General features: G+C 49.0%; 1 protein-coding gene across 1 annotated transcript; it reads right to left on the reverse strand.

The window, feature by feature from the left end:
- Positions 1-1,473: 1,473 nt before the first annotated feature.
- LOC119281046 (cell division control protein 48 homolog D-like) lies at positions 1,474-3,840 on the reverse strand. Its single transcript, XM_037561688.1, has one exon. The coding sequence runs from the start codon at positions 3,838-3,840 to the stop codon at positions 1,474-1,476; it is 2,367 nt and encodes a 788-aa protein (XP_037417585.1).
- Positions 3,841-12,862: the final 9,022 nt, after the last annotated feature.

Below are 12,862 nucleotides of genomic sequence, written 5' to 3' on the forward strand. Positions count from 1 at the left end.
AGTGAAATTCTTCACTTGGCTGTTGGCGCAGAACAGGCTGCCCACCACCGACCGGCTGCGAGCCAGAGGCTTTGACATCGACGACAGATGTTCTCTCTGCGATCAGACTGCTGAAAGTGACGTTCACTTGTTTTGCCACTGCCCCTTCACTTCTGAAGTTTACAAGCTGTACTGCACCCTGCAACCCAGTCAAAATGCTACTGAAATTTTCAACAACATGCACTTCCCCATTGCTCAGAAGTGGTGGGCTCATCACAACTCCGGCCCCAAGCAGAACGCCCAACAAGCCATGTATTTTGCGTGGAACATTTGGAATAAACGTAACCGGTGGGTCTTCAAGCACATCTCTTTGACTACTGACGAAGTTGTCTCCTTGATTGCCTCGGACTTAAATAATTTACGTTTAGCCTTTTGTAGGCCACCTCCTGAACCAGACTGAGGTTCTACCTTTTGTACTTTAAACTCTGCCTTTCGGCAACCCTCTTGTACATTTTCTATCTATAATGCAAAGGCCGAACACCTGCCATTCGTCCTCAAAAAAACATTGCAGAACGACTAGTTAATGTATTACATGACACATTTTCTGAAACTCGTGACTGAATCTTTAAAGCATTTCAGTGACACAAGGAAGAGCATGAAAATCAAACTTTGTTTGGACAAGTAGTTAAAGCCTCAAGATTTTTCAGAGAAAAGGAGCACCAGGCCCCAGTTCCATTTTCATGAAACTGATAACGGTTAAGCCTTAAATTCCAACCCACCATGCTGTTTTCAGAAATTAATTGCCCCAAAGTAGGAAGCGATGTAAGAGATTTTTTCGCCTCTGTGACCATTTGTCCGGCCGGCGACCCAAGCCAGACGAGCCGAGCATCACGGCAGTGGGCCGCACAGGCGAGGAGGCATCGTCCACAGAGACCTCGCCCCGAAGGGTATACTGTGAAAGGCCGGGCTGCATGACATTCAGTTGGGTAGAACCAATGGCCTTAGTAAAAGGGTGGTGCAGAACAACTCATTGTTGGCTAACAAACTAAAAGTCTGTTGGGAGCCACACGTATCAGACACAAGTTGCTAAGCACCGGCATGAAATATTTGCCTTCAACTCACGTTCTTACAGGTTCAATAATAAGAAACTCATGTTCTTACAGGTTCACGTATCAGACATATGCAGTGACATTCTGAATCTTGTGCAGGAGCAGAGGGGGGTTGAGAGAGAAGCGTGCTACTAGTTGCGTGCAATCCACGGTTCAGTTCACGGCTTAGTCTAATTTTCAGAGTCTTATCCCTGCCTACGAATGAATGGAAAGCACCACAGAGAACTTCTTATATCATCAACTGTATTTCTGATAATGTATGTAAATAAATTCTTACTAACGAAAATTATATAGGAGTACATGGAAAGAAGTGATCGACGAGAACTAAAACATAGTCTATAATATTCTGGTACTCCTACTTCATGTTCTAACAATGGTTACTGGATCACTTGTACAAATCGTCTTCATCCTCATCAGCTGCCGCGGAGGTGTGGACAGCAGCTTCTGCCGCCTGTGGCTGCGCCGGGAAGCGGAATTCGGTGCCGAACCCCCTAGACTGTTGCAGCGTCTGCGCGAAGGCCTGGTACTTCCTGATGTCGGCGTCGCTGACGCTCCTCCTCGCGTACTTCATCGACTCCTCGAAATGAGCCGCCTTAATCTCCGCCGCCTCCTCTTCCTGCCCGCCGTCCACCTCCATGGTGTCTTTCCCCATCCTCTGCTTCTCCATGTCCTTTTCAATGTCCTCCCTGATGGCGTACTTGCACGCCCTCTGGCAGATCTCCGTGATGTCGGCACCGCTGAAGCCGGCGGTGAACCTTGCGAGCGCACCAAGGTCGACGTCCTTGGCCACGGGAGACTTGCTGAGGCAGGCCTTGAAGATCTGGTGCCGTGAGGCCTCGTCCGGCAAGGGGATGTAGATGAGCTGGTCGAGCCGGCCGGGGCGGAGCAATGCCGAGTCAATTATGTCCGGCCTATTGGTGGCGCCGATGATGAAGACCGTCTTCTTGGCGTTCATGCCGTCCATCTCGGTGAGCAGCTGGTTCAGGACCCTGTCCGCCGCGCCACCGGCGTCGCCTACTCTGCCGCCCCTTTGGGTTGCTATCGAGTCCAGCTCGTCGAAGAAAAGCACGCACGGCGCAGACTGACGCGCCTTGTCGAAGATCTCGCGCACGTTGGCCTCACTCTCACCGAACCACATGGTGAGCAGCTCTGGCCCCTTGATGCTGATGAAGTTGGCCTGGCACTCGTTGGCGATCGCCTTCGCCAGCAAGGTCTTGCCGCATCCTGGTGGCCCGTAGAAGAGGACACCCTTGGACGGCGACATGCCGAACTTCTCGAATTTCTCTGGGTGCTCGACCGGGTACTGGACGGTCTCTTGCAGCTCCCTCTTGACGCCGTCGAGGCCGCCGATGTCGTTCCAGCTGACGTTGGGCACCTCAACGACTGTTTCACGAAGCGCGGACGGGTTCGTGCCGACGAGAGCCGTCTTAAGGTGGTCATTGGTGACGGCCATGGAGTTCAAGATCTCGGCGTCGATGGTGTCGTCCTCTAAGTCGATCACGTCCATCTTCTCCCTGATGCACTGCAGCGCCGCCTCGGTGCAGAGTGCGGCCAAGTCGGCTCCGACGTAGCCGTGCGTATCCTTGGCAATCACCTCTAGGTTGACGTCCTCGTCCAGCTTCATGTTCTTGGTGTGGATGCGGAGCACTTCGAGACGCCCGACCTCGTCCGGCACGCCGATGTCGATCTCGCGATCGAACCTCCCGAAGCGCCTCAAGGCAGGGTCGATGCTGTTGGGGCGGTTGGTGGCGCCCATGACAATGACATGTGCGCGGGCCTTCATGCCGTCCATCAGCGTCAGCAGCTGGGAGACGATACGCCTCTCGACCTCGCCGTGAGTCTTCTCCCTGTTGGGAGCAATGGAGTCTATCTCGTCAATGAAGATGATGGAGGGCGCGTTCTTCTCGGCCTCTTCGAAGGCCTTCCTCAAGTTGCTCTCGCTCTCTCCGGCCATCTTGGACATTATCTCCGGGCCGTTGATAAGGAAGAAGAAGGCCCCGGTCTCGTTGGCCACCGCACGGGCGATCAGCGTCTTGCCGGACCCAGGAGGGCCGTAGAGGAGGATGCCCTTGGGAGGCTTGACGCCAATGCTCTTGAAGATCTGCGGATGCCTGAGTGGCAGCTCGACGAGCTCCCTGATCAGAGTCAGCGGTTTCCTCATGCCACCCACGTCGTCGTAGCCGATGTCGTCGAGCCTCTGCTCGTCCTCCCGCTTGACCGGCTCGCCCTCGCAGAATATCTCCGTGTCTGGCGCCACGACACAGTAGTCCACCGCGGGGTCGATCTCCATGACCTTGAACTCGACGCTCCGCATGCCGCCACGCACGAGGAAGAGGTCGCCCTTGTGGAGCGGGCGGTAGGCGTCCACGAAGTAGGGCTTGAGGTAGACGTCGAAGAGGTTCCCCGCGATGCCCTCGACGGTGTCGTCCAAGGGGAGGATGTGCACGCGTTTGCCGTACTTGACGTCGTGGCACTGGTGCACCGACACGACGTCGGCGATGCGCACACGTAGGTTGGACCGGGCTACCTTGTTGATCCTCATCTTGTGTCCCTCGCAGGTGTCGTCGGGCAGTGCCATGCAGACCGTGCTGTGGCGGCGCTTGCCCTTGAGCAGCACGATGTCGCCCTTGAATATGGAGAGCTTCTCCATGGTGGCGGGGTGGAGGGTGCACACGGAATTGTCGTCGTTGGTGGCGGCCTCCTCCACCACCAGCCGGTTCGCTGCCTTCTTCGACGCCGCCGCGCTCGCCATCGCCTTTCAACTCTCAATGATCGACCTGCTCCGTCTCTCGTGTATTACTCTCGTTGGATGTCGAGCGCTAGTTTGCGTTCGTGTTGCGGTGAAGAGGATACCTGGGTCAGCCCCCCTTTTGAAGGCCCGGCCTCAAGAATTCGACTCCGGTTGGAAGGCCCGTAGCCTCGCGCACTTCACACGTTCCGAGTCGAGATTTACTAAAAGAGAAAAAAAACGTTCCGAGTCGAGATCGTTCACGTCATATTCGTCCCACGTGTAGGTGTAGCTGCAAATCAACGCTGAGATGGATGTGCACGTGAGCGGCAGGGGCTTGCTGGAGTCCATCAGTCCATGCATGAACAGCGGTGAGCGCTGAGAGGAGGGAGGCGTTCTGCGCTGGAAGTGGAATGGCAGGAGGTCGGAAGAGCTCTCCCGCTGGCCTCGCCATCAGCTTTCGCCCGTTGGGCCCGTCCCCGGCAGCGCCGGAGCTGCTTCTCTTCTTCTCCCTCTTCTCCCTCGATTCATCTCCACCTCGGTCCGAGACGGTGGCTACTGCAGTGTACGGAGGCGCCAGTGATCTGAAAAAGAAAACATTATGTGTGCTCATGTCCTTCATGTTCTCTTCCAATCCGTCAGTTTTCATTTTTCTACCTAAATGCTATCTACATTTATTGCGTGTTATAATGGAGCCTGGCCGAGGGGGAGATAGATGAAGGATGCTGCTAAAGTGGTTCCCCAACTGTAAGATTCGTTAACCCTCTTTTGATTCTCATCCTCAATTTCATTTCGCGCAGTTTGTGTTTGTCATACTGGATTTTATTTTCGAAAGGAGTGTGTCATACTGGATAATGCTCCAAGACTAGTTAATTATTTTTGTAACAACATTCAAGAAATTAGTTTGTTGCTTTGATGTCGTGTTTGTTCGTCAATGCTGATTTTTCAGGATGGATCATCATTTGTGAGTGTCATTCTTAGTATTTGGCGGTTCAGTCTATTTACCCTTCATTTGTTTGGTTGTTTGTAAGAAGAACAATTTGATGAGGGATATCTACACTTCTGCCATAGATCGGAGGGGAGATTAGAGGGAATTTGCTCGTTCAATTCTGAGGTTAGGCTCGGGGGGCACCGGAGGAACCTCTCAACGATTTTCTCATAACTTGGAGTCTGGGATCTCTCATAGGAAAAACGAAGAAAGTTGATATGTCGTTCACGCGCACACACGGTGTTGCTAGGTTGCTTGTCAGTGTGCTGGAAGTTGATTGTGCGCGCACACACGGTGTTGCTAGGCTGCTTGTCAGTGTGCTGGAAGTTGATTGTGTGCCCTGGACCTATGAGGGGATGACATATGATCTTGAGGTCGAGATACAGGACCACCCATATGTGGATGATACTGCCTCAATAAAAGATGTTGACCTGACAGACGACGGTGATGGTAACAGGAACCAGGGGCGGACCTACATATAGCTAGCCGGTGTCACTGGCACCGGGTGCAATTTGCACTTGCTTAATGTAATCTACTAATTTAGTATGTAGGTCATTAAATTGTTTGACATGTAGGCACGTGTTCTTCTATGTGGACACCGGGTAATTTCCAGTCTGGATCCGCCCCTGACGGGAACCAAGATAACGATGGGACTTGTGATAAGACGCCCAAACCTGTGAGACAGTCGGCGCAGTCCACGGAGGCGTCGACGGATAAGGACAGCCCATATGACGACGCCGACGGCCACACTTAGATTTGGCTCATTTCAGGCGGCTTCCGCACTAAGTCAACTGTGGGGAGACAGGGTTGAGACTGAGGAGACGGAGGGGTACCCGACACTGCCATTTCAGTCGGCGGATATCTCTGAGTTGCGCCTAGCGACCGGGCATGGCCGCGGGCCAGCCACCGCGTCGTGTGGGACGGAGGGGACCCCAGTACAGGCGATTGTTGGGTGATCTTCGGGTTCCACGCCAAGGAGGGGATGCGTGTCTTTAACGGAGGAGATGGTGGGGACTTGGGCAGGAGGCCCGATGGCCCGTACCATTACCACTACGATCTTCACCACTGCGGTCTTCACCATACCGCACTTCACCACCCCAGCATGGGGAGGGAAGGTCGATGGAGGCCTCTTTAACACCAGTGGAGGGGGGAGACGGACCGGTGGGGCTGCCCATGCGGCCGTCACTGTCTCCCTCTCCCACGTCGGCAGCTGCAAGAGCGGTTGGGCATGTGGTAGGGGGCCACGTCCCGACTGATGTTACTACAGAGGAGGTAATCGCATTCGGTGGGATTCCGGACCCGATGGCTAGTGATAGGCGTGTCAGTCACCGGATTCAGGACCAACCGGATGCTGACAACTTGTAGTTGGGGCGTGCCATGCGGGCAACCAACCTTCGTGATGTCGAAGCGACTACAGGTATGTCTGTTAATACGAGTTGTTCCATCCTACATTTTTCAGAGCATGAAATCATTAATGATGCGGACAACTTAGGGATTTCACTTGGTAGTAATGGAAAGGAAATAGCAAAATCAGTAAATGATCTGTTAGACTTAGAAGCAAATAGAGCAATGGAGATGATTCGCAATATAGCGGCCATAAAACCTATGAATGATGCCAAAATTAATAATCTTGGGGTAACAGAACTTCAAAGTCTATGTGAGTATCTAATACCTTTTGACGGGATAGAGGACGAGGAGGATGAGACAGGTTCAGAGGGGTATACGACTCCTTTGGAACCCGATAGTCTTAGGCGTACTACCCCTGCTTCGGAGGATGCAGCCGCGATGCAGGATAAACCAAAATGATCCTAGAAGAGGAAGGTTTATCCTACATCAGCAGTACGTAGGAGTGCGAGAATCAAATTCAAGAAAAAATTCCATGATGATAAATGAAGGGGATCTTTTGTAATAGCAGAGGTCTAGCGGATTTGGCTAAAAGGAGATTCCTTGCGGAAGCATCTGTAGAGAATAAACTTGATTTTATTGCCCTACTTGAGACATGTAGGGATAATTTCACTTTGCAATTCCTCAATACTATATCATGTGGTGTTTAGTTTGACTGGTACTGCTTACCACCAAGGGGTCAATCCGGAGGGATATTACTTGAGGTTAAGTGCGAAACCTAGAAGTGATGAATGTTGTTCATGGTGATTTTGCTGTCAAATTTCGAGTGAAGTCAAAAATCGATGGGTTTAGATGGACGTTGGTGGCTGTGCATAGCCTAAGTTTAAACCCGATTTCCTCGCTGACCTTGTTAGAATTTGCGGGGCCGAAAGGTTACCAATTCTAGTAGGAGGTCAATTTCTTACCAGTGTTACCAATGAGAAGTTGGACCGGGTTCTTACCAGCATTGTCTGGGGACAAAAATTCACTGTGTTGTCAGTTCAGGCATTGTAGAGGGCAATTTCTGACCATACACTGTTATTGCTTGACTTTTGAGAAGCACTAGTAGAAAAGGGGGCAAAGGTCTAGGCCGGGTCAGCCCATTAGTCCCGGTTCAGTCCAGAACCGGGCCCATGGTGGCATTGGACCCGGTTCGTGAGCCCCGGGGGCCGGCCGGGCTACGTGGGCCATTGGTCCCGGTTCGTTTGGACCTTTTGGTCCCGGTTGGTGGGACGAACCAGGACCAATGGGCCTCGCTCCTGGCCCACCACCATTGGTCCCGGTTGGTGGCATGAACCGGGACCAAAGGCTGCCCTTTAGTCCCGGTTCATGCCACCAACCGGGACCAATGAGGTGCCTATATATACCCCCTCGCGTAAGATCAGAGCACACTGCTCTATTTTTTTCTGGCCGCCAAGGGGGAGAGGGCTTGGTGGTGCTCTAGCTCACCTCCTATGCACACAAGGTGTTCGATGGAATGCCCGAGCCACACTACTTAAGCTTTCTCCTCTCCAAGCTCGACCTCCAAGCTCCATTTTCCTCAATATTTGTCTAGGTTTAGCGGTCCATCACGCCCCGTCCCCGTCTTCACCGCCGTCGATCACCGCGCCGATCTCATCGCCGGCACCACCATGGTGAGCCTCTTGTTCTTATCTTCTTTCTGAAAGGAAAAATATTCTTACTTGTATGTTTAGATAGATACTTGTATTATTTTCTTACTTTTATTATTGCATCTTATATAGTGCGATGGTTTTGGTATCCGCCCCCGTCGGCCCTCGTCCTGTCTATGATTCGGATGTGGTATATATTATCTTTTCATAACTATTGGTTCATTTATTGTTTATGAAAATTATGCCGACCAACGTGACATAGATTTATTTATCTAGGAGGTTGTTGAACCGGAAATTCCAACCGACCCTATTGTCGAGAGGTTAAATTTAGTTGAAGAAGAAAACAATTTCTTGAAGGAAAAAATAAGAAAAAAATGAGGAGGAGAAGATGATATTGGAGTTGCATGTTGCGGATGTCGTCGATGATCACAAGATCAAGATGGATGCAATGCGCTTGAAGATTAGAAAGATTAGAAAATATGCCATTCATACCGAGGCTTGGTATCATTATGCCATTGGATCAGTTGTTACCTTGGTTGCGATTATGATCGCATTTGTTTTCGCATTGAAATAATTTACATAGTTTCAATGTATGGTTTAATTAATTTAGATGCTCTGCAGAGCTTTATGTTGTTCTGTAATGATTTTCGCTTGAAGATGAGAACTATGTATGTACTTTGGTTTTAATGTGATGATGAACTTCTATTAATTTGGTCACTTAATTTTCTATTCATGATGTTCTGTAATGATTTTTGACACACTTAATTATATATAATGCACGCGGATGAACCGGCAATGGATGTACGGTAACAGACACACCTCCGAGTACATTAAGGTCGTGCATGATTTTCTCGAAGTGGCTGAGGCAAACAAGCAGAATGGTTTTATGTGTTGTCCATGCCCTATATGTGGGAATACAAAGTCTTACTCTGACCGGAAAATCCTTCACACCCACCTGCTTTACAAGGGTTTCATGCCACACTATAATGTTTGGACGAGGCACAGAGAAATAGGGGTTATGATGGAAGAGGGCGAAGAAGAAGAGTACGATGATAACTATGTGCCCCCTGAATACGGTGATGCTACTGAACATCAAGAGGAACCAGACGATGTGCACGATGATGCTGCAACGGGCGAAGCTGCTGAAGATCAAGAGGAACTAGACGATGTGCCCGATGATGATGATCTCCGCCGGGTCATTGTCGATGCAAGGACGCAATGCGAAAGTCAAAAGGAGAAGCTGAAGTTCGATCGCATGTTAGAGGATCACAAAAAGGGTTGTACCCCAATTGCGAAGATGGCAACACAAAGCTCAGTACGGTACTGGAATTGCTACAGTGGAAGGCAGAGAATGCTGTGCCTGACAAAGGATTTGAGAAGCTACTGAAAATATTGAAGAAGAAGCTTCCAAAGGATAACGAATCTCCCGACAGTACATACACAGCAAAGAAGGTCGTATGCCCTATAGGATTGGAGGTGCAGAAGATACATGCATGCCCTAATGACTGCATCCTCTACCGCGGTGTGTACAAGGATCTGAACGCATGCCCGGTATGCGGTGCATTACGGTATAAGATCGGACGAGATGACCCTGGTGATGTTGACGGCGAGCCCCCCAGGAAGAGGGTTCCTGATAAGGTGATGTGGTATGCTCCTATAATACCACAGTTGAAACGTTTGTTCAGAAACGGAGAGCATGCCAAGTTGATGCGATGGCACAATGAGGACCGTAAGAAAGACGGGAAGTTGAGACACCTGCTGACGGGTCGCAGTGGAGAAAAATCGAGAGAAAGTATTGGGATGAGTTTGCAAGTGACCCAAGGAACGTATGGTTTGCTTTAAGCGCGGATGGCATTAATCCTTTCGGGGAGCAGAGCAGCAATCACAGCACCTGGCCCATGACTCTATGTATGTATAACCTTCCTCCTTGGATGTGCATGAAGCGGAAGTTCATTATGATGCCAGTTCTCATCCAAGGCCCTAAGAAACCCGGCAACGACATTGATGTGTACCTAATGCCATTAGTTGAAGAACTTTTACAGCTGTGGAATGGAAACGGTGTACGTACGTGGGATGAGCACAAACAGGAGGAATTTGACCTAAAGGCGTTGCTGTTCGTGACCATCAACGATTGGCCCGCTCTCAGTAACCTTTCAGGACAGACAAACAAGGGATACCACGCATGCACGCACTGTTTACTTGACACCGATAGTATATACCTGGGAAGCTGCAGGAAGAATGTGTACCTGGGCCATCGTCGATTTCTTTCGACCAACCATCAATGTCGAAAGAAAGGCAAGCATTTCAAAGGCGAGGCAAATCACAGGAAGAAGCCCGCCATGCGTACCAGTGATCACGTACTTGCTATGGTCAATGATTTACATGTAATCTTTGGAAAGGGTCCCGGCACACTAGCTGTTCCAAATGACGCTGAGGGACACACACCCATGTGGAAGAAGAAATCTATATTTTGGGACCTACCCTACTGGAAAGACCTAGAGGTCTGCTCTTCAATCGATGTGATGCACGTGACGAAGAACCTTTGCGTGAACCTGCTAGGCTTCTTGGGCATGTATGGAAAGACAAAAGATACACCTGAGGCACGGGAGGACCTGCAACGTTTGCACGAAAAAGATGGCATGCCTCCGAAGCAGTATGAAGGTCCTGCCAGCTACGCTCTTACGAAAGAAGAGAAAGAAATCTTCTTTGAATGCCTGCTCAGTATGAAGGTCCCGACTGGCTTCTCGTCGAATATAAAGGGAATAATAAATATGCCAGACAAAAAGTTCCAGAACCTAAAGTCTCATGACTGCCACGTGATTATGACGCAACTGCTTCCGGTTGCATTGAGGGGGCTTCTACCGGAAAACGTCTGATTAGCCATTGTGAAGCTATGTGCATTCCTCAATGCAATCTCTCAAAAGGTGATCGATCCAGAAATCGTACCAAGGCTAAGGAGTGATGTGGCGCAATGTCTTGTCAGTTTCGAGCTGGTGTTCCTACCATCCTTCTTCAATATCATGACGCACGTCCTAGTTCATCTAGTCGACGAGATTGTCATTCCGGGGCCCGTATTTCTACACAATATGTTCCCCTTTGAGAGGTTCATGGGAGTCCTAAAGAAATATGTCCGGAACCGTGCTAGGCCAGAAGGAAGCATCTCCATGGGCCATCAAACAGAGGATGTCATCGGGTTTTGTGTTGACTTCATTCCTGGACTTAAGAAGATAGGTCTCCCTAAATCGCGGTATGAGGGGAGACTGACTGGAAAAGGCACGCTTGGAAGGGACTCAATTATATGCAGGGACGGATATTCTTGGTCTCAAGCACACTACACAGTTCTACAGAACTCTACCTTGGTGACCTCGTATGTCGATGAACACAAGAACATTCTGCGCTCCAAACACCCGGAGCAGTGGGACGACTGGATTACATGTGAACACATCAGGACTTTCAGCAGTTGGTTGGAAACACGTCTCAGAGATGACAACACTGTTTGTGATGAGCTGTACTTGTTGTCCAGGGGACCATCTTCGACTGTTACGATTTGGAAAGGATACGAGATAAATGGGAATACATTTTACATGATTGACCAAGATCAAAAGAGCACCGACCAAAACAGCGGTGTCCACTTTGATGCAACAACCGAGAGGGGAAAGGACACATAATATGGTTACATAGTGGACATATGGGAACTTGACTACGGACATGATTTTAAGGTCCCTTTGTTTAAGTGCAAATGGTTCAATCTGTCAGGAGGCGGGGTACAGGTAGACCCATAGTACGGAATGGCAACAGTGGATCTGAAAAATCTTGGGTACACCGACGAACTGTTCGTCCTAGCCAATGATGTGGCACAGATTATCTATGTGAAGGACATGTCTACCAGACCGAGAAAAAGAAAAGATAAGGAAGCGAATACATCATACGATGAGCCAAAGCGCCACATAGTTCTTTCAGGAAAAAGGGACATCGTGGGAGTGGAGGGCAAGACAGACATGTCTGAAGATTATGAAAAGTTTCATGAAATTCCTCCCTTCAAAGTCAAGGCTGACCCAAGCATCCTGATAAACAATGAAGATTATCCATGGTTACGACGCAATAAGCAAATGACACAAGCGAAGAAAAAGTGAAGACTTTCTCCCGCAACTATTATGATGATACCATGCCAACTTTGTAACAGACAAGTATGATATCATTGTCCGTTTTGTACATGCACATGCTATGTGGGTGAAATTATGATACCATGCCAACTTTCAACTTTTTCAGAGTTCATTTGAAATGCTTTAATGTCTTATGGTTCGGACCTCGTAATACCATTAATCCCGGTTCGCTCCTTGTCAACTATGTTCTCACCAAGAACACTCTCAAGAGGGCAGCCACATGGGCCATTGGTCTTGGTTCGTCCGGACCTTTTGGTCCCGGTTCCACGCACGAACCGGGACCAATGCGCCTCGCCCTGGCCCATGACCATTAGTCCCGGTTTGTGCCACAAACCGGGACTAAAGGGTTGGTCCTCGTTGCGCTCAGAGTTTACTCCCACCTCGCCAACCGAAGGGCGCTCACACCGGTTTATAAGCCCGTCCCTCTCTGCCTTGTTGAGCTCCTCTCAAAGTGAAAATAGATGCCCCTATACAGGGAATTTGACCTAAATTCATAGTGAATTTCTCTGAAATTCATAGAAATTTATTATGAATTTAGGTTGAATTTTCTCTATAGGCGCATCTATGTTCATTTTTTTAGTAAAGTTAATCACAAACTTGTGATTCACACAAATTTCAAAGAATTCAAAATTTAACTATTCAAATTTGAAGACTAATGGCACTAACAGAAAGTTTATAATTTTGCTGACCTAAAAGCAAAAAGAATTAAAAATAAAGCAAAAAACAAAAGAAAATAAATAATGCAGAAAAAAACAAAAAAACTGGAAACAAAATAAAAATAGCAACAATAACTATTTTGTTGTAAGTAGAAACAAAATAAAATAAATAAAGCAACAAAGAAAATAAAAAAACAAAAAAAGTGTTTTCAAATTTGAAAACTAATGGCACTAACAGATTTTTCT

Source organism: Triticum dicoccoides, chromosome 3B, assembly GCF_002162155.2.
Source record: "Triticum dicoccoides isolate Atlit2015 ecotype Zavitan chromosome 3B, WEW_v2.0, whole genome shotgun sequence".
In the NCBI taxonomy this organism is placed as follows: domain Eukaryota; kingdom Viridiplantae; phylum Streptophyta; class Magnoliopsida; order Poales; family Poaceae; genus Triticum; species Triticum dicoccoides.